Consider the following 27,870-nt stretch of genomic DNA (forward strand, 5'->3'; position numbering starts at 1 on the left):
ATACCCGTCCCACTCGGGGTGAGAAAGCAAAAACAAAGAGGTGATGGCTGGAAGGTTTAGAATGAATCTTAACCACTGGCATTGCTCTGGGCAACCTTCCAGACCATTGCTCTTCACCTGCCAAGCCATTACAGAAGGGGAAAGACCATATGCAAATCAGGCATGGTACTAGGTCACATCCCTTTTGCACAAGACCACATGCATCCCCAAACATTGTTCGGCCTTGTTGGGCCTCATCAGTGAGGGGTAGCTTGGGTCACTAGGCCCAGCAGGCAAGGGACCCACGTCTGGACATACCCGTCCCACTCGGGGTGACAGAGCAAAAACAAAGAGGTGATGGCTGGAAGGTTTATAATGAATCAACAACTCTAGTATCTACAATCACAACTTCTGCAATAGGACTTGATTGATCCACCTCAATTGCTACTCACCATGCACATAGTTAGTTCCATGTAGACTATATTTTCGGAGTTAAACAGGCGAATCCCATTACCTCAAGAGGCATCGCCCACAATTCAAAATCATGGAGAACCCCCTACACAGCAGGGGTCTAACCAACCGACATATAAAATGAAGTACCAAGGTCTACATCACCATGGTGCCTGCATAGGAGGAGAAATACTCCTCTGCAAATGCAGTGCAGTTGTACAACAGATCCTGCATATCAGAAGAGGGGGGAATTACCACTGGCTTGGACCCAAGCCAACATACACAGATTCCTCATCAGTCTCATCTCATAACGGATTGGGAAGAGAACACATGCCCAAAGGGGGATCTCCCGGATTATCCTCCTAGACACGCCCCCACCAGAGGAAGTGAGATGCATGAGAGGAAGGACGCTTAGTTTCAAACTGGACGTCAAGGGCCCCCTAGAGAAAACTTTCTGAGCACTAGCTAATGCGCCTAAATGCCTTACAAATCAACCAACACCACAATCAGTTGTGTCAGCAGTGGCCAGAAGGAGATCTAATACCTCTTCATCAAAATGTTCAGTTCCTCTGGACAATGAAAGACGGACGTGTTTGGAAAGAAAATCTTGGGTATGTGGGCCCTGCAGTTAAGGCAGCTAATTCTCTGGCCATCATGGTGCGCTATGACAGGGAAATAGGAAGTATGGGTTAGACATTCTCACAGAAGGAGAGGACGCCTCTAACCAAAACATTAATACTGCAGTGGACATAGCAGAAACTGGTTTCAAGCAAATGTCCAATGGGTCAGTGTTGCAGCGTCGGGGTGGCTCAGCTGTAAAGATTTTCACCCAGACGTGCAGGCTAAAGTGGAAGTCCCGCAACAAACTATTTAAAAATGAGAATGATGAAGCATTAAAGACAATAAAACAGATGCAGAAACTGCAAGGTTTCCTTGAGTTGGTACAAGCCAGGAAGAGTTATCAGCCTTTTTGTGGCACTACAGGAAGATCATCATCCGGAAAGAAAGCTGGACGCTCATACCACCATCAAGCATATTATTTCCAGGGTTATCAGAGAGAACACCAAGGGTGCAGGAAAAACAAAGATTATTGGGTAACCAACAAGTACAGAGGCTCCACTCAGGCAAGAAAACACTCCATTTAGCAGCAAGCATGACTCGCAGAGCAGGATACCCTCCACTCAAAGCACCCTGATTGGGAGGGTGGGGGGGGCGGGTCACCGCCTTTTATGAGAACAGGTGAAAAATAACATTAGACAGGTGGGTGCTAGCAATTGTAAAATGGGGACCCACCTTGGATTTCCAAAGGAAACATGCCACCAACGAGGCAACACGTACTAGATCAACATTTCCTTCACCAGGAACTGGCTGTTATTCTCCACATGGCTACCATACAAACTATCTCAAAAAGGGAGCAAGGAAATTGGGTTTATTCCTGATATTTCCTTGTTTAAAAAAGCAAAAAACAGACGGGACATGGCTACCTATCTTAGATCTAAGAAAATTGAAAGAATTCATCAGAGACCAAAAGTTCAAAATTATAACTGAGGGAAATAATCCCATCCATCCGAGACAAAGACTACCTCGCATCACTAGCTCTCAAGGACGCATACTTTCATATAATGATCCAGAGGATACATCAGATTTGTAGTGGGGACAGCACTTCAAAGTACTTTCATTTGGTACCAGGTCAGCACCCAGGCACTTCAGAAAAACGCCTGGCCCCAATAGCTGCATATTTCAGGTGCTGCAGCCAGCAGGTCTACCTATATCTGGACGATTAGCTAGTCTGGCAACCCAACAGAAACCTTGCAGCTGAATCCATGACAAACCCAGCACACACATTTACTTCACTAGGGTTCACCATCAATTACGAAAAATCATACATGCAGCCCTTACAGAATATGGTCTTTCTGGGGGCCCACTTCTCCACAATATACTTGTTGGTCAGGCTTTCACAGGAAATAGTACAAGCCATTCTCTCCATGATCTACAGATTCAGAACAGTTCCAGTGATCTCTGTTAGAGCATACTATTCCTTACTGGGAATGCTCTCACCCTGCATTCCTCTCATCCCCCAATGCAGACTCTAAGGCCCATTGAACAATTCCTAGGTGCCAGGTGTTGCCAGCTTCATGGGCATTGGCACAACAAGATCCCGTTTCAACCTTCTCTTCTACTGCAGCTGAAATGGTGGAGCTGGATGCAAAATCTCACTTAGGGAACACCACTGCCACATTATCAAGATATGCTCACTACGGACACATCACTGACCATATGGGTTGGACACCTACAGGAATTGACTGTGAAAGGGCATTGGTCAGAGACGAAGGCACGCCTCCAAATTAATGTGCTTTGACTCAGGGCGGTAAGATGGGATTTCCGTTAGTTTCTTCTGCTTCTCAAAGGGAAAGTAGTAAGTATCCTAACAGACAGCACAATCACCATGTATTGTATATGGAAACCAGAAGGAACTACTTCGAGAGTGCTGCCACTGGAAGCACAACACCTATGGCATTGGGTCCTCCAACAAAGCATTTGTCTGCAAGCTTACGATATCCCGGTGGCTCAGAACAAGATGGCGGGCAAGCTCAGCCGAATGGCAAAGCAGTGCCACGAATGGAACTACAGAGCATGCAGCTGTCAAAGTATTCAAAAAGTAGGAACACCACGGATTGATTTATTTGCCGCTTGAGGAAACAAAAAATTAAAGAACTTTGCCAGCAGCTTCCGTTAAAAGGGTTACGAAGGGGTGCTGTTTTACATTGCTTGGACGGGGCAGTCGCCTAAGCGTTCCCTCCGACACCGCTAATAGAGTATAAGACCATATCAGGCAAAGTCCATGCCAAATCATACCTATAGCCCCAGCATTACCCAGACAGCCATGGTACACAGACATTATTCATTTCTCAATGTACCAATTGCTACGGCGAACACAGACTGTTATCCAGGATCAAATCTATCAATACGATCCACAGTCACTCAACCTAACAGCGTGGCTAATAATGTCTCAGAGTTTGGGCACTTAGACATTCCGAACAATTGCAGGATGGTGCTACAGACAACAAGGGCTATGCCAACTACAAAATCATACATGCAAAGATGGAAGCGCTTCTAGGCATGTCCAACAAAATCTGTGACCTTTCAAAGTAAAGCTTCACCAAATTCTCACATACCGTCCATCTTTGGCAGACAGTGGCTAGGTCCACTCTTCTATTTGAGTACAGTTGGGAGCTGTTAGGAAAGATTTTCATTTTGCTGCTTTCCTCCAATAGAGTTCTTTGTACACCCTTTCTTTCTAATGTTTTGACCCCTGACTTGGATTTTTGGAGGTAAGTACAGCTTTCTTCTTTACTTCCCTAGCTTTCTGCTCATGTTTATGGGGAGACTGATCAGTCTATTAGACTATCCATGCTGAGACTCTTTACGAATTTCTTGTTTTTTTCAACTGTACATATTACTCTGAAGTGAAGTGCTTTATTTTGTAACATTTGGGTTACAAATACCATGTGTGCAGGATGGACCAGTGGCAGCGGATGTTTTCCTACTATGTTTTCAACGTTTTACACGTGTTCAGTTACAGTTACAGCAAATGTTTACTAAGAGTGGCTACTACTCTAAAATGACCACCAGAGTTTTGCCTGTCCTTTGCCATATTGTTCTTTAGCCTTCTTCCTGAAGTCTCAAAGACAGAATTGCTGTATGCAGAATATCCTTTCCCAGGGAAAGCTGCTGCTTTTGTGAGCTGAGTAGTGGTCTGTATATGTGGCCACAGATTGGGGCTGGTACTGTCTTGTCCCAGTCCACATCCTGGTGCCTGAGTGTTGCTGGACAGATTGTGTGGCGAGTGGTTATCCATGATTGGATAGCAACTGCCAGTTTTAATGGTGCAGATCCTTAACCTTGGTGGACCTCGGCAAGTTTCTAGTCAATTGTTGGGATAAAAGGAGGACCTCTGCAACCATTCCACGGATCATCATTGTAGTCCTAGACCACTCTCACACCCCCTCATAATTCTAAGCCTTATCGCTCTGCTACCTACCTTGATTGGGTTTGGCTAGACTGTAGTGTCTTTCCTATTTACCGTCATAGATTGGCCTCCCAAAATCCACCTAAGGGTAGATTTTGGAAATCCATCTTAACAGCAGCCATATCGTGCTACTCTCGAAAACCAGGAAAAACACCTATTCTGACAGATAATAGACAATAGGGCCTTTTGCACACTTTCCCTCCAATTAGAATACCACGCCAAGATGGAGCCCAAATACAGTTCTCTGAATGCTCATGAAACCACCATTTGAACCTCTTTACAAGGTAGATATACAGTACATCTCATTGAAGGTAGATTTTTTGCTAGCGATCACAGCGGCAAGCAAGTGTCAGATACAATCTTTGGCTATCAACAAGCCCTACATGCATTTTTTCAACGACATCATGGTTCTTAAAACCAACCCAGCTTCCTTCCAAAAGTACCAACTGATTTTCACATACATTAGTCCATTGTGCTACCAACATTCTTTGCTAATGCCACATTTAAGATCACCTTACACTGCCTAGTCATCAAGGGGGCACTTAAGTGTCATATTGAGAACATACAGGAATTTAGGAAAACACAGGTGCTTGTTGCATTTGGATCCTCTAACAGGGGAAGACCTATTTTGAAAGAGGTCAGATTGAGGTGGATAACCTCAACAATCTCTTATGACAGGGTCAGGGTGATGACTCTGTCTGGGAGGAAGCGGGTGGGGGGTAATCCCAGCCACTGAGATCCCCTCATGTGCCAAGCATGTGGATATGGATACTCTTGGTGTCCTCTGTTGCAAAATGCCTCCCACATTTTTTTCTGGCTGGTGTTCTCTCTTTTGCATTTCAGAACTCTAACTCCCACAGTACACCTTGCAGCAAATGAGAAAACTGGGACCCGAGCCAGGAAAACAGAATCAAGAACAGCTAGCAAATGTACTTGGAGTTTCCCTGTCAAACACCAATGAGACTTCCAACACTCAAAGTGACAACACCAGGCGGATCCCAGGCAAATGAAGGGCAAGCAGAAAACGAACTGGGAATAAGGAGAGACTGCAGGTGGGACAGGAACAACACAGAAACCCTCTCCAAACAGAATTGGCAACAAAATTCAAGAATACCTGAGGAAAGCCACAGGGAGAATGAGCAGCCTGAGCCCCTTGCTGCAACCACACCAGAGAATGTTTCCACAACCATACGGAAAAAGGGGCAGGGGCTTATAACGTCTCTCACCTTTGTAATCTGGCTTCTAGGGAAAAGGGAGGCCTTGATTGGTTCAGAGTCAGGTGTGCGCAGTGCCAATGGTAGGGTGCGGGGGAGAAAGAACCAGTAGGAGCCTCACTATAAAAAGAAAGGGAAGGCAAGAGCCCAAGGGGAGGAAGGGTGGTGCAGAAAAGCGTGGAGGTGGATTACTCTACTAGTGTGAGGTATTTGTGGGGGAAGTGGTACAGGTTGTGAGAGTGAATGAGTGAGTGTGAATGAGAGTATAGTAGTGCAGTTTAGTAGTATGAGAAGAGTGTTGGGTAGGAGTAGGAAAGTGGGGATATTAGGTAGAGTTTGAGGGAGTGAGTGTTGTGAAAGAGTAAGTATAATAGGGAAGGGTGTAGGAGTGGGAGGAGAAGGGTGCAGGAGTGAAGTGAGCGGATGGGTTTGAGAATAGGGAGAGTAAGTGTATTGGGAGAGTTAACGCGCTATTATATAGCTAGAAGGGTGAGAAAGGCACCATATCCCTTGGTAGGGGTGAAAGGAGGCATGGAGAGAGGTGAAAGTGGTGGGGGAGTATAGTAGTAGTGCAGAGAGGCGAGAGTAGTAGTAGTATGTGTTAGGCAGAATCCTGTGCAGTTCCCTTGGGGACCACTGCAAAAAGATTAAGACTACAGGAGTAAGCAATAAACCCAATTGGTAGCAGTCCGCACCACCCAGATTTACCTGGTAGCTGTGGCTGAGCAGTCAGACTTCTCTCAAGAAGAGTAAGGCAGTATATAGAGTATACACAATAGGGCTAAAAACACAGTGGAACAAGCAAACACTGACCAGAGCTTTGTATCAAAAGTATATAATTATTTATTTAACACACACTTTAAAAACACACTAGCACTCTAAATCAAAAGCAAGTTCAAACACAGTCAGATAAAGTAGAACACCTCCCTTGATAACTATTAGACAGGTCAGAGTTAAAACACCCCTATTTGTTAAAACAGATGTGAGCGCGTAACCTAGATGGCACTCCAATAGTTAAGTTAAAGGGAGAGAAAAAGGCAGAGCATAGAAATAAAACGGGTCCCAACACTTTTAGGAGTTCTCAGCAAGGGAATAAAGGCAGTATACACTGTAGAGCCAAAGTTCATAGGCCAGGCCCACTTTAAATGGAGCAAAGCGAAATGTGCCCAGGATCACACGGTTGAAATGCACTAAAAGTCTTTGCAGAATGTTCAAAAGAGGTTGGGGCGCTTCAAGAAGATAAAGTTAGGTCTGGGGCCAACCCAGTTGGAAAGCCAAGGATTTAAGGGTCACCTTGGGCAAACCGAAGAAAGGGAGGCCAGGCAGAACACAGAACCGTAAAGAGAGAGGAAGCTCCAGCGGGGCAGTTGTTCCTGGCAGCGGTTGCAGTTCATTGTTTCGACCAGGGGAACAGAGGATCTCGTCGAGGAGAAAACGTGGAGTCGATGCACTGCACAGGGATGAAACCAGCCGCAGAGTTAGTCGGTAAAAGGTGCGTTCCTTTTATTCGCGGTCAAAGTGGTGAAGCTTGGCTATCCGGCCGCCGAGGTGCTTGGCACGGGCAATTCGACCAAGAGATGTCTTTGGAAGGCGAAAGGGCGAACTGATTGGTCCCACCAGCTCAGAGGAAGAAGACTCGTCCAGCAGAAGATCTTCTCTTGTCGTTGGGAAAGTGGTGAGTTTGTTGCAGCAGGGCTCCACTGGTGGTGTCGTCGTTGCAGATGGCTCAGCTTCTTCCCTCTTCGGATTGTTAGGTCCTGTGGCGACTTCTGAAGTTCCAGTCCCAAAAGCCCTGCTTTTATGCAGAAAAACCCCCATTCAACAGCCTAGCTGTCACTCAAACATGCTAAGTGGTGAGCCGGGCGGCTCACCACTGGGCCAATCGGAATAGAGTGTGACTTGAGGTGCTAAGGCAACGCAGTCCAGGGTGCGAATTCCCCTCCCCACACATCCTGTGGAACCCAGACAGAGTGGCACCATTTGGAGGGCTTCTGTGGAGAAGCCCGCCAAAAAGTGGAACAAAGGGCTCGACCTTGGTCAGAGTTACAGAGACGGACACAAACGCCATTTTAGAAAAGAGTTCTGGCAAAAAGACCCAACAGTGAATTTAATATTAAATAAATAAACCGGCGGTATCTTTAACATTGCACCAAAAAGTGGTGCGTTTAAAATCAATGGGAAAATCCCATAGGAAATATTCCGGTGGAATATTTTGCGTGGTAACCACGGCCACCAGCCAGAAACTCGACAAGGGGGTACTGGACAGTGCCCCCTTGAAAACAGACCCAGGGGCAATATAATTAACCCCGTCCAGTACTTCCACAATATGATGGTTTGTACTGGTTCTGTTCCCAATTTAAGACTAATAAAGTCAATGGTGACTTTACATGCCCTGGGAGACAGTAGTCAGTCCCAGGGTATGGAGTCTATGTTTGGGGGTCACTATGACACCCCTGTGTTACTGCACTGAGGGTGCTGTGTAACACATACACAAAAACCAGATGATACCCTATGGAGTAAAAGACCCCATAGCCCAAAATCGCACAAATAGTCAGAGACATATCTCAAATCATGCCTAAGAGTGGGAGTAAAAGAGTCTCACTCTTAGCAGGAGAAAAAAACAAACCCCAAAAATCCAGCAAAGCTGCTGGGGGACTCACTAGGTTTGGGAAATTTGCCTTATAAGAGAATTCTCCCTAACAGTGTGGAAGGAGTAGTAGTGTTATAGAGATGGGAGAGTAGTAGGGTTGCAGAGAATTGAAAGTAGTGGTGGGGTCTGTCAGGGTTTGGGAGGTTGGGTGTTGGGTGTCTCTTCTCTGTTTGATAACAAGAATTCCATTCCATTCCTGTTCGTGATCCTGTTTCGGGTCCGGTTTTGTAGGTTTCTCCAAGGTGCATTCTGGCAGTTAGCAGTTCTGAAAAAGAACAAAGAGAACCGTGGTCAGCATTCATGGCACATTTAAGGATTTAGCCTCCCCAAACTCCTCCTGCCTTTTTTTTTTGTGTTTAACTGTTGTTAGCAGTTTTTACAAAGGAAGAAGAGAAATTTCCAAGTGCATTTTCCCAGATGCTTATCAAAGAACGGGCTAAGTCCTTTTAGAGTCTTTCTTGTCCTTCACAGATGGCATCCAACTTCAGACTGTGTAGAAAGTTTACCACTGCGATAACCGGTCTTCGACTTAGCCCGTTCATTAGATATGACCACCAGTAGTCCTTTCCATTTCTGAGAAGTTTGAATAAAGGTGATCCAGGTGGATTTTTCTATTGCTAGTTGTTCCTGGGCAATGGATGATCAAGTGTCTCAGGCTTTCCTTTAAGTCTGAGTTCCGACAGAATCGACAGCCGTTCGATTCAGATTTGCCTCAGATTTTCAGTACCTCGTTGGTCTTTAAAATGTTCAATCTCGCTCTTAGGAAGGTAGAGCGGAATGTCTTATTCGGAAATTGAAGTAGGTAGCTGATGGGCTCATTTAGTTTTTGGGCGAAAGCCGGCCACTGATTTGTAGTTTGCTGCTGTTCGTTGAGTGTCGCACCAATCTAAATCTTTCAGTTTTTTGCCGTTCTTTTCGGATTTGTCAAGAGCTCCTCCTCTGAGCTGCCTATTGAATTCAGAAGTGTTTGATTTTTTTCTAACCAAGTTTTGAGAGTTTTGTTTGAACCTTTCTCAATTTCTTCCCGTATCAATGCATAGATTTTCTCCACAGATGATCTCACTTCTCTGTAGAACATCAGAGTGTTGATAGATACTGTTCCTTGAAGAGAGGTGAGACCGAGTTCCCTTCTTATCAATGCTATTGGAGTCGAAGTAGGCAGTCGGAGCACTTTTTCCAGAGTGAGCCCTCCAATTTAGGCCACGTTGAGTCAGGGATGCCAAACATTGCCGCTGTGCCGTGGGTGAGCGCTGGGACCACTTTCATCTTATAGAAGTTCGTCGCCGCCTCTACTGAGAAGCGACCACATTTTTTATCCATGATGGTCAGATGATTTGACAATGTTTTGTTTTTGTTGGTCAGGAGGTCTAAGATGGATTGCTCATTCCGTTTGTTATTGAACATCGTGCCCAGGTATCTGAAGGCATCCACCTCTTCCAGACGGGTGTTGTTGAAAAACCATACCTCTGAGGTTTCGCGTTTGGCCGCTTTCGTCAGTCGCATCACTTTGGTTTTTGTTGCGTTGCTTTCCAGGTCGTTAGTATGAAGGTATTTGTTCAAGTTGTCTAGTTTTCGCTGTAACCCTATCTTTGTCTGGTCAATGAGGATGATATCCGCGTAAAGTAATCTACTGACGTTTTCGGATCCTAAGGAGGGCGTGAAGGCTTTAACATTCTTTTCGGCTTGTTGGTAATCACCGGTATAGGCGTTGTAAAGTGCTGGTGCCAGAGGGCATCCCTGCTTAACTCCGCTAGCTGTTCCTATTACGGAGGAAAGTAACCCAGTACCGTTGAGTCTGACTCTCATGGATGTTTCTGAGTAAAGTTCTTGTATTGGATCTAGCAGATACGGTGGGCAATTCCAATTGGTAAGTTTTATCCAGAGTTTTTCTCTATTTACCTTGTCAAAGGCTTTGGATAGATCGATGACGGTCATGCATAGGAGAGGAGCCCCTTCCTGGACTCTGGCTTTCAAGATGTTGATAGTGAATATGTTTGCCAAAATGTTCACATTTTTTCGGAAGCCTGTTTGAAAGTTGTCCCAACCCTCTGAGGACACCACCCAGGTTTTGAAGTTGTCCAGTAAGAAGGATCCGAAGAGTTTACCAATACAGTCAAGGAGTGCTATCGGGCGATAGTTGTTTGGATCGCTTCTGTCTCCAGACTTATAGATAGGCACTACATTGGCTGTTTTCCAAGACTTCGGATCGGATGTGGTGGCCGCACAAGATTCAAAAATTTCGGCTAATAGGATTGACCAGGCTTTTGGGTTGGATTTTAAGTCCATATTCGACAGGCCGTCAGGACCTGGTGCTCGTGATGATTTAAGGTTCTTGATTTTGTCTTCGATGCTAGATGGGTCGGGCTCTGGCCCACCGGCTGGTTCGACGTGTCCCAGGTTTTGGTTCGTTACTCGCTGGACCGAAAAGGGTAGCGAAATGTTTGATCCAGGCTTCTTCTGGTACGCTAGATGTTAGAGCGTCCTTACTTAGTGAGCTGTTGGAGTTGACCAGTGACCAAAATGATTTTGTTTGCTTGCCGGCCAGCACTCGCAGCATTTGTTCAGAGTCATCTTGGTATAGTTGTAATTTGAAGCCTTTCAGCCAGTTCTTATAGGCTTTAGTGACTTTCCAAGCTGTTTCAACGTTGATACATGTCGGGGAGCTCCTGGCCTTTCTTACGGCTCTTCTCATCTCCAGCCTTTTTTGCCTGAGGGTTTCGTTGTTGTGATGGTTGGTTTTTACTTTCTTTCCATTGCCAGTTTTTTTGATCTGGTATGGTTGAAGTAGTGGGCAATAGTCCTCCTGCCTTAACTTTAACTTTACTTTAATACATTTATAATGCGCAAACCATGGACCCATGGGTATCAGGGGGCAGACAAAAACATAAAAAGAACTGAGAGCCAGAACTAGAAGTAAGTACTCAGCTGTGATTGCCAGAATAGATCAAACAAACAAACAACCACGTTTTCCATTTTTTCTTAAAGGGCTCAATAGTTTTCTGACATCTAAGATATAAAGGTAGATTGTTCCAGGCTTTTGGGGCTGCAATGTGAAAAGCTCCCTTTTTGACCTTCTTGGTCCTACATTTGGGAAGCATCAAATATTTCTGGTTACTAAATCTAAGAGATCTACTGTTCACTTTTTCATAGATGAGATCTTGCAGATACAAGGGCATTAAGCCCTGTCTATATTTGAAGGTAATACCTTGTAGGCGAAATAGAACACTCACCTCCATAGGGAGCCAATGCAGTGCTCGTTTAGCAGCCGATACGTGGTGACAACGAGATAGTCCTATGACCACCCTAACTGCACCATTTTGCACCACCTGTAGTCTATTAAGCTCTGTTTTGCTGAGCCCAGCCGGGAGGCTACGGCAGTAGTCTATTTTAGACCCAACTATTGCTCTAGCAATTGTCTCAGCTTTGGCCTGTGAGATAAAAGGTCTAAGATGTGCCAGGAGCTTAATGTAATAGACTGCTGTAGATACAAGGCTCCCTGTACTGCAGTTCTAAGGGAAAAACCCAAGATACCTGCATTCAAATGTTCTCCATCCTTTGTTTTTACTGAGATCTTTTGCCAGCTGTTCATATGCACAAAAAGAAATGGAAGTAAAGTGCAACCTTTATCAGAAAATAAAACCTCTCTGTTGTATAATGTAATTGAATTATTTGGCACATACAAAGAGTTTTTGAGAGAATTTAAACCTGTATGTGTTCCCTGCACAATATTGTAGTATTGAGAATGCCTTTCTCTATTTTTAAAAAAATATGGGGATGCATTGTCGGCCAAATACCTTGACAGAAATGCAAGTCATTGGAACATGAATTTATATTTGTTATTATTCAATAGGGTCTGACCTTTTTCTTTCACGACTTAACATTTACAGTTATCCAAAAACCATTGAGCACCCGCTGCACAGGCCAAGACGGAACAGAATCCAGCCAACAGCTATTGACGGAAACCCTTTAGGAGGAAGGAAGTATTCTACACGTCCTTCCAGGCCTTCCTACGACTTAATACGACCGAGGTGTCAAAATGTGCTATTAACTCGACCTTTGATGCCATGGGCAAAGGAATAGCTATGCGCACAGTGATGACATGAGGTCACGTCAGCCAACCTGAATGCTCGAAAGCTGCGTCTTCGAACTGTGCCTAGCTTGCTGTGTCCTTTGTGGATTGCTTCCAAACAACGCTCTTGGGGGGAAAAGGTGTTGTCTACACATTTTCAAATTGGTCCATGATCATCACAGTTGAAGGAGTGCTTGTAGAGTTAACACACTGGCTAAGCATGTACAAAAGACTAACAGAGCAATAAGAAACACGCACATTTTTTCTGTGTTTAAACCAAAGTAACAGATAATAACAAAAAAAGGCATACAGAATGGCAGGTGTCAGAGAAAAATAGCTGTGCTCGGTAGAATGAAGCAGAGTTCACTGTACTGAGACATGCAAGGCTAAAGTAGGTGAGTATGACTTAGAGAACATTGTGGATGGTTCGATAAAGGACGTGCTTACCAAAGGGCACAAACGTGAAGGAGTAAACTGAAAATGTGAGCCGGGACAAAAGAAAGAGGAGGCTCAATCGAAAAGATGTTTTGTTTTGTATGGTCCGAGTCTGACTTCATAAGAAGCTTCGCTTGTACATTCAACTGCCATCTGTGCCCTAACTGAGAGCAAATTTGCACAAAGATGTATTTATTTTACTGTTATCTTCATCTCTCTTCGATCATCCATCTCATTTCTTGTCTTGCACCATATAAATGTTTTCATACGTTTTGTGTTTTATTATTTAGAGCCGTATCAGGTAGGTGGGGAATGAGAGCAGAACGAACATGTGAAATGTTTACAGATGAGAATTAATTCAAAAATCAATGATGATGAAAAACAATTCCTTGTGCTTTAGAAATTTGGCACAAGCTCATTCTTCCCATATAGGGGCTCATTACATGTTTCCCAGTATCCCACCGGTAATTCCAGCGGGAAGAATGGAAGCTGCCACTACCGTCTTTGCTGCTTATTATCCGAAACTTACTGGGATATTACAGGCGGCAGACTCTATGGGGTGGGATTGCCGGAATCACCAGCACCATAGTACCGGTGATTGCACATTTTTTTGCTGATAGGGGCCAGATCTACCAAGTCAGGCCCGCTGGGAGATCTGTGCCTCCACTAGCAAACTTGTGTTTTCCCGGTCCGTAAAAAAGGCTGGTGCCAGCATTTATTCTGGACCAGGGAACTCCTAATGAGCCCCATAGTCCTTGCACTGCCACTATTTGTTTCCTGCACACTCATTTAATTTTTGCCACCATTTCTTTATGCACACTCATTTAATTAATTTGTTTCCTCCAATAGTAAAGTATTATCAACTGTGCTGAAATGCCAATTTAGGATTTTTTCCTTGATTGAATGTGTTTTCTCTATGAAGCAGCTGTCTCTTTTCCTATATTGTTTTTCGAATGCTCTAGTATCATCGGGCAGTCTGTTATTTGTAGATTTTGCCCTTTTTGTTTTTCAATAATTCTGTTTATCACCTTTTTTGAGGTACAGTACAGATGAAATTAAAAGACTGGCAAACATAAACAAAAACACAAAAAGAACATGTAACTTAAATATTCGAAATCGGGCGATGGGTTATTTGCTGGATGTTCCTAATTGCCCTGTCTTACAAGTAACTTTCCAACTGCAGCAGGAGCCGGCAAAGGTAAGGGAGGTTCGACCCAATGCTGGGCATCTCCCCTGTGACTCCATGAAGTGGGTCTGAGGTGGTGAGATAGCAATGATTTTCCAACTATCCCAGGGCATAGCAAACCTAATCCATTTTGAATACATTTATTTTTTAACTTTATTTATGCAATTGTCATGTATCGGACGCATTCAATAACAGTGACATATTCTTGGTATTAGGCATATCATATCAAGACAGTTACATACAAAATGTACAGGTGAGCACTATCAGGGCGTCCAGTGCTCTGTGTTTCAGAGTCCGTTCCAGTTAAGTACAGTCTGAACGGAGCCCAAATGTCTTTAGGGTGGCATGCTGGGGGACACAGAAAAAACACATGTCTCTTCACATTCATTAGCGTAAGTTAATTCACGCAACCAGTCTTCAAGACAAGGAGCTTTCTTAGATTTCCAACATTTTAAAATGCACCTTTTTGTAACTGCACAAGCAACATTGAAAAATCTTCTAGGAGTCTCTGCGGTTTTCCCAACATCCCCAAACAGATGTTTGAGTTGTGCGAGGAAAGGTGGGATATCCACCATGTTGTCTATGGCCTCAGCTAAGCTACCCCAGAATGTCATCACCGGGGGGCACAACCAGTACAGGTGGAAGGCATCTGCTTGAGGGGCTCCGCATTTCGAACGTTTACCCGCCTGATCCGGGGTAAACTTAGCCATTTTAGCAGGACTATAATGTAGTTGGCTCAGCATCTTAAATTTCTTAAATTGAATCAGGCGCAACCCCGCATTCAGGGATACAGAATTAGTTAGCTGACAACATTTAGTGCGTTTCTCATCCCCTATAGAATGTCCCACTTGACTTTCCCAAACACCTCTAATAGTATTGGGAGAGGACAAATGTGACTGTACTGCCCTATATAGCCTGGCCACCCCATAACGCATGCCATCCTTGGACACCATGTGTTTCCGGCTCTGCTGGGAATGAAGGCAATCTTTCACGAAAGGCTGCCCGCATACAATGGTATTGAAGAACTCTCAATTGGCCTCCCCTAAAGTATTGACAAATTCGGTCTGGGATACAAATTGCCCATTTGGGTACATGTCGCTCATTTTGATTTTTCCTGAGGGGTCCCAGGATTTCTGTAACATTTTGCCATATGTAAGGGAAATGCCCAGATATTTCCATAGAGGAACATCTGGACTGTTGGGGGTATCTACTCCGATCATCCCAAAAATTCTGGCCTAAGCATGAACAGTTGTGCTGACAGGGTCAAAGGCACAAGAGTCGTCATATTTTTCACTAAATATGACTGACTGGAGTTCTGTAGGGGACGCACCATACCTCTCCAAGGGAATATGTACATTTGTTTCTCTAGCCTTGTACCAATACTCAGCGAATTGGGCCTGTGATGTCAAATAATATAGTTCAAAGTCTGCCGCTGCTAACCTCCATGTTCATATGGTTCAGATCATTTCTGTCAGCTGATTCTCCCCACCCCTGTGCCCCAGACAAACGTGGAGGCGAACGATTTCAGTTTATTGAAAAACCTTTGCCCAGGCCAAATAGGAATATTGCCAAAGAAATACAATAGCTTCGGGAGAACAACCATCTTCAATAGTGCAACCCGCCCAAATAATGAGATGGGGAGCTTCGCCCGGAGTAACAATTTAGTGGTTAATTGTTGCAAATAGGAATCGTAGTTGTCAGTATACAATGATTGTTGGCTGTTAGACACCTCAACACCCAAGTACCTGAAGTGTAATGGTGACCATTTAAATCCACCCAGGTCCGGTGGCTGAATTGTGGATGGCGTAAGGGGAAACTACTCCGACTTAGTGTTGTTTATTTTGTAGCCCGAGTAACGCAAAAACTCATGAATATCATTCATTATTGGAGCAAGGTTATGTTCCGGGTCTCTTACATATAAAAGGTTGTCATCTGTGTATAAGGAGATTATCTGGGGTGGACCATATATTCTTATTCTTCTGTGTCCATGCATCTTCCTCACCAGCGCTGCCATGGGTTCAATAGTAAGTGCAAATAATAGAGGCGACAGGGGGCAGCCCTGCCTAGTGCCTCTACCCAGCGTGAATAGCACAGACAAGGTTTGGTTGTTGTGGATCCTGGTCAGAATACAACAGTTGGATACAGCGCAAAAGATATGGGCCGACTCCAAACCTGCGTAATACAAAAAAATAGATAACGACATGAAACAGAATCAAAGGCCTTTTTGGCATCTAGTGCGGCTACCACCGCTCTCGCCTGGGGATTCACATGTGCCATCACACAAAACAGTGCAGATTCGGGCCGTGGATGTTGCAGGCATACAACCAGACTGGTCAGGCAGTACCAATTGGGACATGGCCGGCAGCAGCCTTGTGGCAAGCATTTTTGCAAAAATGTTTGCTTCTGTATTAATTAGGGACAGTGGTCTATAGGAGGCTACATCGTGAGGAGGTCTGTATGGTTTAAGTAATACCGTAATAATGGCCTTGCACATAGATTGTGGGAGTACCCCTTGTCCCATGTCCTCCTTCCATACCTTTAATAGCCTGGGAGCCAATTCCTGTTGAAATGCCATGTAAAGTTCTATCCCCAGCCCGTCGGACCGCGCCTTACCCCTGGCCAATGATTTTATAGCACCCTCGATTTCGTCAAGTGTGATGGGCTGTTCCAGGGCGAGAGCCATCTTAGCTGACAGTGCTGGCAGTTCTATTGACGATAAATATTGGGAAAGGTCACATCTGTGACCCTGTCGTTGTTCGAATATAGATCAGAGTAGAAATTGGGGAAAGGTTCATTGATATCTTTCTCGCTTATCAACACTGCATTGTTTGGGCCTTGGATACTAGTGATTTGGTGTCTTTGATTCTCCGTTTTCACCATATTGGCCAGTAATCAGCCAGCTTTTTCCTCCCTCACCATACTTCCTTGCTCTAATGGGAACGGCCATATGTAAGACCTCCCTGTCTGCCAGACTATGAAACTCTCCTAATGATGCCTGTTAACGTGCCAGGACTCCTTTCTCCTGTGATCAGCTATATTAATTTTCCAGTTTCCTTAGCTGGCTTTCCACCCCACCCAATTCTTGCCTAATGATCTTAAGGGATCCATAGGTAATCTTACCCACACTTTGAATGTCTCCCATAGTGTTGAATGAGTACGAACAGAGCCTTCATTTATAGTAAAAAACTCAGCTCTTTCAACATGTAAGGAGTCAGCCACACCGGCTTCTCTGAGAAGTAAGGAGGGGCATTCTCCATCACAGGGTCTGCACCGGACAGTGAAACTGGAGAGTGATCAGAAAGGGTGGGTGGGAGAATAGTGCAATTCCGAACAGCCAAAAATCTATACAGGACTCTGAGTCGTGAACAGAGGAATAGTATGTGAATTCTTTATTTTGTGGATGAAGTGCCCGCCAGATCTCTGTGAGTTAGAGATGTTAACAATATCTGATGTAGCGCCTGGGCCGATCTGGTGAGAGTACGTGTGGCACATGATGACCTATCTAGCCCCATGTCCAGAATTGTGTTAAAATCCCCCTCCCCCCCCCAAAGATTACCCAGGTCTTGTCCAGGGCAGTCAATATTTCCACAGTTGAATGATAAAACCCTGGATCATCAAAATTAGGCCCATGTTTAACCAATACCGTCGAGTAGCCAGCCATTTTGCCCCACACTATTTTATATAGTCCCTGAGGATCTATGCTGCTTTTTCGAAGCCCGAAAGCCCAATGAGTGATGTATACGGGTAAGTACCCCCGTGCTTGCAATGAATATTCTGTGTAATACCTCAATGGGACCCAATTTCGTTCAAAGGATTCATTCACCTTTCCCATTGCATGTGTCTCTTGTAACATCAATATCTTGGGCCCATGCCGTATTAGATATGAACTAAACTTCCTAGCTTTAACTGGATTATTAAGTCCATGAACATTCCAGGTCAACAATTTGATTTACAAACCCCCTCCCATGGTCCTGTTAGCTGCTATACGTGGTATGATCTGTCAAAATATGAGCCATGCTTTCACCTGAGCTTCTTACGTATGCTTTCAACATTACCATCTAATTTTCAACTTTTATTATCCCCACCCGCCTAACTTCTCCTCTTTCCTCAACATACCCCAACTCTACTGCATCATTTCACTAACTCCCCCCCCCCACCACCCCAACACAACTTGTGTTCTTTCGGAGCTCCGTCCCCAACTTGAGCTCTGGTTTCTTTATCCACCTGCTCCTCCCCCCACCCTCACCATTCGCTCCAACTAGATGTTGTATCCCCCAACAACTCGTGGAACTTTCCTGAGGCACGTTGGTAGCAGCTGCCTGGGCTCAGGCTGCCCGCAGTAAGCTGCTGCCCAGGCTACTTTATTAACTCACTCGTATTTGGTGCCGACTGCATCTTAGTGTTCCAAACCAGAACACTAAGGATAGATTAAAATCAGTTTCTCAATCTTCTGGCTCCTCCCTCACGTTCTTGGGCCTTGAATTCTGGTTTTGGGCTGCATCTCGGGCTGCAGAGGGAATCGGAATGGAAGTCTCTACATAGTTCATAGCTTCCTGGATTCTCAAAAAAGTGTGCCCTGCCTCCATGTTGAATCCAAAGTTTTGCCGGGAATATCAATGCATATGGCACCCGCCATATTTTCGATTGTCTTTTCACCAGGTCGTATGTCCTTCTCCGTGCTTGTACCCCTGCTGCAAAATCCGAATAGATATGTATGTTACTTGCCTCGATTCGCAATGATCCCTGCTCCCTTGAAAGCCTCAGAACCAGGTCTCTATCTCTGTAGTTCAATAGCATTGCAATAGTAGTGCGAGGGGGACTCCATGTCTTGAGACTGGGCCAGGGTAAGATTTGCATGTTCAACCAAAAGGTGTTTGGAGAATGTAGCTGTGGAGAACAGGGATCTAAGAAGTGAATCCACAAATATTTCCATATGGCCTTTACAGGCTGATTCTGGGACCCCGACTATGCGCACATTATTTCTTCTGGATCAAAATTCGAAGTCCTCGCATTTATCTTTTTATCTCTGTAATTTCTGTTTTCAGGAAGGTTATATCCCGATCATGTTGATCCATTTTGTCCTCCGTTGCACCAATTCTTGCTTCCGCCTCGTTTATCTGGCTGCACTCCTTCTCCAGTTTCGACATGAGCGATCCTATTGTTGCAACTATGTTATCCAGTTTGACTTTGATTGACATAAAGCCAGCTTGAACCATTGTCAATAAATGGTCTTCCCTGGCAGTATCCGCCAATGTCATTGGTGCGTCGCCATTAGGATGTGTTGTATCCATGGGTGAGGTCTGCAAGCTGGTAAAAGAATCCATCGGGCCATTCTTCCTTCCCTCAGCATCCTTCATCTTCTTGCCTGGGTCCTTTCGATGAAAACTCTAGCCCGGCTACCTGGATGTTACTGTTCTCACTAATCAAGGTGAATATATCGTGAGGATGAGATTGTGCCGCCCTGACACTAAGACGAGTGGCACCCAGCTGGTGCCAACACCCTCTCTCAGTTGTGCGCAAAGTTATGCCACTGACAGTGACGAGAGCCCTCAGGATTCTGGCCTGCAATGAGTGCCTCCTGCCGCGGTCCTCTTTACATTACCAGTCCTTACATGGTACCTCCGCCAGCTCACCAGGCGTTGGGCTGATCAAAAGTGGCAAGGACTGAACTCAAAACGTTACTGATTTTTTACCCACCTCATGCACTCTGTGGTCACTTCATATCTCTTCCACAGCTCAGTTGAACCAACCGGTGCCCCGAGGGTGTGGATACAGCTGTGAAGTGCACACGGCTACCCTGCAGTGGTGTTCCCCGTGGCGGAGCCCTACGACGCAGCCCCAGTGTTTCTTACCTTTTATTTGATGATAGTATCTATATGTTATGATATGATATAGTTTATTTATATAGCGCCTATACACAATGTTTTTCAAAGCGCTTCAAGGCAAGGGAGGGAACAAGGGAAAATACAATGACATTCTTACAGGCCATGAACAGTAAGGATGTGAAATTAACTATCATACTTGGCCTGACGACATTTCAGATAGTGCAAGAACTAAGACATAGATAAGGAAGGGAGGGGGTGAGTGAGAAGGTAATGGAAACAGACAGGCGACTACCGTACTTGGCCTGACAGCATTTCTGGTAGAGCCGGAGAAAAACAAAAGGTGAGGACGAGGGTGCAGAAAGGGAGGGGAGGAACAAAACAAGCGACTATCGTACTAGGCTTCCCGACATTTCAGATAGTGCTGGAGGGGGCTAACAAGTAGGGGAGGGGGGGAAAACTGACGAGGCTGCTATCATACTAGGCCCTGGGACAATTCTGCCAGAGTAAGTGCATAGAAGAAAGTAAGGGGAGGTGGGGAGGAGATAGGAAAGGGGGAAAAAAGGGAGAGGAGGAGAGAACAGAGAGAAAGCAATCAAAAAGAGTGGAGAAGCAAGATGGGAGAGCGAATACAATTCCAGAAGTCAGTAGTAACACATCATTTTGCAAGCCTGTATACAAGATGAAGATGGGAACAGCATGATTCAGGGCCACCATGAGAAAGGGTGACGCACTGTGAATCACGCACTGTGAATCAATGAAGTCCATAAAGTCAAATCCAGCATTGGCCACAAGACAGTGATGGTGAAATCAGAATGTATGAAGACAGACTCTTGCAGAAGTAGGCTGGAAGGGGGGTGGGGGGAGTTGTGATAGGCGTTATGTCACTCTCTCGCTTCTTACCACAGGGATGATTACATAATGTCTTGGTTCGTGGCCCTTATTGCAGGGCGTACTTGATGATATTTTAGGTGAGGGCTGCTGTGCCTCGTTTGGATGACTGTGCCAGATTGCAGAAAATTCCTGTTTACAATAGCACCCAGAGCAGTCTCAGGGTACGCTTACTCCCCCTTTATGTCATTAATCCCATTGTCGGCATCCATTAATTGCAACATTCCCTTGCGATAGCCAAATGAAGTGTCATTGGATTCACTGCTCTCCCACTATTATGGCCTCATTCGCCTTGCATGTGCTGTGGATGAAGGATATGCCGGGCAATCTGATTGCCGTTAATCCCAATGGAATGTATTGCACCGAGTAGCAATGCCACCTTATTTCTCCCGCAGTATCGTGAGCACGGGGTAAAGCGTTAGTTTTTCCTTTCGGTGTCACTTCCAAATTACGAAACCATGCGACCCTCAACTCCGCTGTCCCCGGATCCAGAGACCGACAACGAAGGGGGAGAGTGGCGGACGAGGGACAGGCAAAGCGTCTGTTATATCGTGTTCAGGAGTGCAATAGGCGATGTTGCATATATGTTGCATTTAGTGTGTACGGCTCCGGTCTCCCTTTCTCATCAATATTCAGGCCGTTAGGCTGTTGACACACGTTACAGGCACCAGGTTGGGTCTCACCCTTTGTAAATATGTCATGGGTGGGTCAGTGTCACTGTGCTGCGCCGCTCCTTTGTGGAGTCTGCCAACAGTTAACGGGTCCCTGAAAATTACACAGGACTGTCCCCTTCCAGCTGAAATATTCAAGGCACCGCACAGCGGCAGGTCCAACTCACCACTCAGTCCCAACAGGTGGTGTCTTGTTGGCTGGTCCCGGCGTCCATACAATGTAAGTCATGAAGTATCCACACACAGCAGCGGAGTCGCTCGCTCCTCCTCCCTGTAGGCCACAAGAGCCTTGCGCTCGCGTGTGTTTAGCCTCTCTCAGTTCAGGAGTCTGTATCAGGCTCCGGCAGCACCTCTCTCCGGTGTATGCTGTTTCAATAACAGCAATATTTCTGCACCTGCAGACTTCAGAACACGACAGCTGCTGCACAATATCTCGCTCCTTGCCCACCTTCAGAATTTTCTTAATGAGCCGGCACCATTCACGATATATTTTAGCTCAGGATTTTGCCTGTGACGGAGCAACACAATCAGGCAGCCATTTCTATTGCTGTTCAACAGCGCCCCCCAAACCTAATTTAAAATATTCCTTCCAAGGAACCCACATTTTATCACCCTTATGGGGAAAAATCCCTTCTTATATAAACTACCCTCTACTCATACGTCCCGCCCCATTTCCTCTATCCTTGTGGGCGTCCTTCAACATGGGAACGGTACCAGAACATTCGGCAGTGAATAATTGAGCTTCCCCTTTAAATTTAGCATAGCCCCTTTAAATTTAGCATAGCGAATTGGGCCCGGCCTGGGGTTTGGGTACGCCCCACCGAGACCCCGACCTATGGTGCTTCACCTCAGTCCCTTTTTCCGCACAGACGGTGTCGGACCTGGCGGCCAGCGGAGAGACTTTTTTAACTTTCCGCTCGCTCCCCTTCCTATTTTTTCAATCTTATTTAACCTCCCTTCGGTGCCTCGCCTCCCCCGGCGCATGTCGGCTACAGGAGGATTCACAAGATGTGCTCTGTGCGATCGCTCGTTCCTGGATTCCAACTCCCAAGCACTCTGCCTTGAGTGCTTGCGGTCCGACCACCACTGGGACGTGTGCGCGGCCTGTAGTGCTCTCGGTCACAGGGCATTGAAGAATTGGTTGTCTCGCTGGAGTGTGATCTTCCACACTTCTCCTCCGGTGCACCTTAAGGACTTTGTCTCCAGGACCTCTCGTCAAGACGAGGTTCAGCACTGCTCCTCAGCGCAACCGACTCCTTCCCAGGGTTCCCATAGGCAAGGGTCCCCCGACTTCAGGTTTTGGCAGGCCTGAGGCTTCCAAGGCTACCGGCTCCCAAGCTGAGGGGCCTTGGGGCTCTTCCGTGTGCTTTGGGGCAGACCTGAGGCTGCCAAGGCTACCGGCTCCCCAGCTGAAGGGCTCGGGGACCCTACTGAGGTGTCCTCAGAAGGGCAATCAAGTTTGTCCTCTTCTTTGACCCCACGGTGTAAGGGATAGTCGAGTGGCACATCCAAGAGTCAGTCCTCTGGATGATCCAGCACGACTACGGTCCTGCTACGAGGTCATGAGTCAGGGCGCGAGGGAAACTCCTGCTACCATGGTATCGGCCTTCACTCCAGTCTCGAGGAAAGCCAAGCGGTTCATCACAGCCGGTGAGTCGAGGGGAGAGCTGATAAGCCAGGCTGTGGTGAATTAAAGTCGCAAATCGGCAAGTTGAACCAAGTGCAAAGATCTGTAAAAGTGTTAAGGGGAGACCAGCTGCTGAGGGAACCGGCACCACGAGGGTGCTAACTCAAGATACTCTGGTAGATCCAGATCTGAGTAAAACTACAGATACCAGAAGGATGTGGGAGAGCCGCCAAGATAGGTCAAAGTGTTCATACAGGAGGTCAAGCAAAATCCCCATACAGTCGAAAGCCTTTGACCTAAGAACTGTAGACAAAGTAAGGGAAGTGAATCCTGTGACCGTTGATGGTAAAGGTAGATGTGAAGTTGGCAAGAGTGAACCCGAACAAGGGAGGAAGACGAGAAGGGGGCAAGTCTAAAGTTCCAAGAAACAGTGTGTCGACAAGAGTGAACCCGGCTGAGGGAAGTCCACCGGATCGGTTTAAAAAGACATTAAGATTTGTACAGCAAGAAGTATTGCAAGACAAGGGGAAGGGAAGCGCCCCTTGCCATTTGGGATCCAAGCCCGGCCGAGGGAGCTCCAAGGGGGTGAAACTGTCACCCAAAGTGTTCTGCAGGGTCAGCGCCCAGAAGAGGGGCTTCCAGGGGTGAGCCATTATCACTCTGATCAAGTGAACCAGAGAGAGGGAGGTTCACAGTGAACTGTTGAAAAGAATTGTACAAAAACGATAAAGGAAGACTTTGTTGAAAGCCACAGTGAACCCTGGTGGAGGGAGGTCAACAGTCGAGAGGGGTCTGAGCCCGAACTAGGGAGATCCAGGGGTGAAGCCATCACCTAAACTCCATTGAGAAAAGGAACTGTTAGTGATTTATGGAATAAGATTTGTGAAGAGTCGAGCCCAGAAGAGGGGGTCTGAGGGGTGAATTCATCACCCAAAGAAAACATGAAAAGGAACTTTGTGTTTGTTTTGTCATGTTTACTGATCCTCGAAGGCAAGAGACTTTTTGTTGAAAAGAGACTTGGCCAGTCGAGGCTTCTGAGAAGTTGAAACCAGAACTGTGGTCTTGTGCTGGGGAAAGCTCGAGAACTGTGCTGTGCTTCAAGATAACACCTTAACCCTGTGCTCAAAGCGTGGGGGAAGGAAGACCCAAGCTACTGCATCCTGACATATTATTTGAGAACACTTCCTTCTTTTCTTGAGAACTATCCCACACCCTTTTTGTTTTAGTTGTAAGGTTTGGCAATAGGTTTCTTAGTATAGGCCCTTTTTATTTGACACAGCGCCACTTTTTATTTGATGGTCTCCGTTTTCTCCCATGTTAGATTTAGGTTTAGATTATTTTCCAACCTGCATACAGTTTAATAAACACCCTTGAACTGTGATCACTTGTGTCTGCCTTTTTACGGTTGCCACCATGTGTTCCTTACAACACTGACACAAGAGTTGTATGTTTCAAAACCTTTATTGTTTGATTCAAGGGGTTAGAAAAACTCCTATCTGGCCCTTTAATTAAGATGCGAGTAATCTCGACCATCGAATAATAAAGAAACAGTCCTAGTCAGTCTTAGTCAAACAATAAAGGCCTGTACTATTAAAAACCTAATGCCTGCCCTCACTCTATTACAAACTAATGTGACATAGGGATATGTATCTAAAAAAGGAAAAATCAGTGGTGAAACGAAATGTCAGAATGGCAATATAAAACTGTATTCATTCTCGTCCCCACGATGTATAGCACAGGGTTAGATGGAACACTTGATGGATGAACACACTTTGGCTTGCGAACGCAGTTAGGCGGCTTGCTCTGCCCTCCAGAGCCTTCTTAGCCGTTCAAGTCTGAGTCACAGGTTCACGGCTTTAACCTCTCGGGTTCCCATCACCTAAATCCAGGTCACCCTTGAAGCTTCTACAAAGTTTCAACAAAAAGTTTCTAAGCATAGTATTTGGTCGCAGTTCACTGTAGGATCTACTCAATCAGGCTCAAACCTTTTCTCCTTGGTGGGGTTCCCTTCCCCAAGCTTTCTTCACATTCCACACATGAGCTTCCTTCTGTCGGGTTCGAGCCACCTTTTGTGTTTTGATTTCGCTGTCGAAGACTTTCAAAACTGGGAGGGTTTTTGCTCTCGCCTCAACATGACCACTTAGACTATCCTTTCTTTCTTTACTTTCACTTTACATATTTTCCTTCAGTTCCAATGTCTCTTGGAAAATGTACTTGCTATTTATGACTTGCTTTTATATCAATTGCTCCTAGATCAAGTCTTTCAAACTTTTCTTTCATGCAGTTTTGTGGTTACTTTCTTTCTCTTGCTTCTCACTGCCTCTGCAGCTTTAAAACATTTCACAGAGACATTCGATTGGGCAATCTCACTTTGCCGGACCACTCTGCTACTTTGTACTTCGTATTCACAGTTCTTAAAAATGTATTCACTTTCTCGGGCAGCTTATCAGCTGTAAGCGTTTCATTTTTTTTGCCCAAACATTCTGCATGTACCTATAGCATTTATGCTTCCATTAGCCATCCCTCATCTTCCTCCCGATTTTCTTTCCGGATAAAAAAACTTTGAGGCATTTACGGTCCTTTCCTACATGGGATTTAGGGGAACATGTTTCTGCTCCTTTCCTTCTGCTTACTTGAAGAATTTGGGCTATTGAGAAGAAACCAAAATGAAGATCCCAGCCTATATCTCAAAGTGTAGCACAGCAGCCCCCATTGGGAATATTGACTGTGCTAATCCAGCCACATTCATGGTATGCCAAGGCCCATCTTGCAGTTCCCCTGGATCCCTTTTTATTACTCAGAGATTTAAAAATGTTCAGTGCCTAAGAGGACTCTGGCTTCCAGTATTCAAAATACAGTCAACCATCATGCATAGTTATAGTTCTTATTGCTAAAACAATTAACTCGATTCACACCTATCCCAATCTGATTGAATAGCTTTAGAAGCGGCTTACTTGAAGCCCAAAACCAGAAGAAACCATAGCATTGACCCACATCTTGGTGCAATGTCGAGTAACGTGTAGACCTCTGTGGAAGTAAAATTGGCATGATTCTAGACAAAGACCATGGGTCTCTTGGATCGGTGAAGCAAGAGCTTCTAACAAAACAGTGGGCCTCATTACAAGTCCGGCGGTAGCTGTGCCGGTAAAACTGGCAAGCTGCTGCCGGACTGGGGCATTTTTCCGGCGCCTTGCTCCACGGAAACACCAGAATATTACGCCCCGGTGTTCCTGGAAGTCAGGTGCTGGAAAAATGCTAATCCCCATTCCCATTTGTGTCTCGTTGGACTCAATGGGGATGGGGATGACGGAAGCACTGGCACTGTTGAAAATGGTGCTGGTGCTTCCCGGAAGTCTGCGGGTGGCTGCCGTCCTGCCCGCCAGGTAGTTCTGGCAGGCGGGACGGCAGCCGCCCCCAGATCAGAGTGTGCCGGTCCGGTAACAACGGTGCCGGCACCATTGTTAGCAGACCGGCACACTCATAATGAGGCCCAATAATTGTGTGGTTCTCAATCAAACACAAATTAAAAGCAATATTATGCTATTGCTGTAAGAGTTTTATGTTTTTAGACTTCCTACCATCATCTTACATTGAGTTTGTGCTCTCATTTTCGAAAGGGCAAAGTTGCAGCCCTTCAAGAGTTCTGTCTTTTTTCTAGGTGCATGCCATCTGCTGTCACTTTTAGCAGTAAGGCATACTAAATAATGTTATTCTCTTAACTAGTCTCTGTAAAGGTTATCAGTACTATTTTGAATTGAAGATATGTCCCAGAGATTTAGGATTGATTTTCAAAGATCTCTCTTGTTCACCACATTCTTGTATTTTTATATAGTCTTTCGGGACTTACAATGCTCAAGAAGTTTCCCCTTTAAAGTTTCAGTTCAACATTTTGTTTAGTTCCAGCACAATATAAAATCATGCACAAAAGTAGGTGGGAAAAGTAGGAGGGATGGGGTTGTGATTATTCCTCAAATGGACCTCCCCGCAATAAAACTATGTCATGATTCCTGCACCTCATGTCCCCAGCCCTTCAAGATGTCAGGCTGGAGGCAGGCCACGATCACCTACATGGCCCTCAAGGGCCTCTCCATCCCTCCAAAGACCCACTTGGAGTCAGACTTGGCGCTTGTGGCACCAGGCTCACTCACTCACTCCCGTAGGATAACATTGGGGATTGGACTTGTAGTGCATTGATGGGGACAAGATGGATGCCCCCACATATTTCGGTTCCCAGAACTGCATGTGCAGTCTAGTCTTTTGGGTGTGGTTCAGCCCAGAGACACCTGGGATACCCAGAGACTATTTAAGCCACGCCCAGGCCGAGAAACATGCTTTGTGTTTTCTGCACCTGCAGCGTGACACTCACCGTGTTCGGATCGGTCTCCAGTAGGCCTGCATCTTTCTTCTGTGCTCAGCTCCTGCAAGAACAAGAACACTGTTGGGAACAGCCTTACCTTGCGGCGCTTCTGCCCATCATTCATCGCTCCTTCTGTTCTGCGGGCATCTTCGGCGGTGTCATTCCCATCCCGGCACGCCGCTTCCTAAGGAAAAGGGAAAAGAACAGAAAAAAGGCATTAGTAAGCATTCAGCAAATCTTTGCTTATTTTTAAAGACTGTACGAGCTTCAAACGCTTACCTGAATCCCAGCGCTCTGGGGGAACTCTGTCTCCAGAACTTCTCATCCATCTGCAAGAGGGAAAAGACACTCCAGGTTAGCGTGGAAACATCTAGAGGCACTGCATACCGCGCCTACTCACCGCATGTCTTCTTCATAACCGGCATCCACGCTGAAAACGTCGCGGCACCTAAAGACACAGAAAAAGAACTCAGTTCAATACAAATACGA

At 45.7% G+C, this 27,870-nt stretch overlaps 1 protein-coding gene across 1 annotated transcript in view; it reads left to right on the top strand.

Moving 5' to 3' along the window:
- Positions 1 to 13,098, top strand: part of CARF (calcium responsive transcription factor) — a 1,085,705-nt gene extending 1,072,607 nt beyond the window's left edge. Inside the window, exon 15 of the mRNA XM_069615518.1 lies at positions 12,211 to 13,098. Coding sequence (XP_069471619.1) covers positions 12,211 to 12,293 — 83 coding nt within the window. The 3' untranslated portion in view covers positions 12,294 to 13,098. The remainder of the gene's footprint in view (positions 1 to 12,210) is intronic.
- Positions 13,099 to 27,870: the final 14,772 nt, after the last annotated feature.

The sequence above is a fragment of the Ambystoma mexicanum genome, chromosome 9 (assembly GCF_040938575.1).
Source record: "Ambystoma mexicanum isolate Mex_15411 chromosome 9, UKY_AmexF1_1, whole genome shotgun sequence".
NCBI lineage: Eukaryota > Metazoa > Chordata > Amphibia > Caudata > Ambystomatidae > Ambystoma > Ambystoma mexicanum.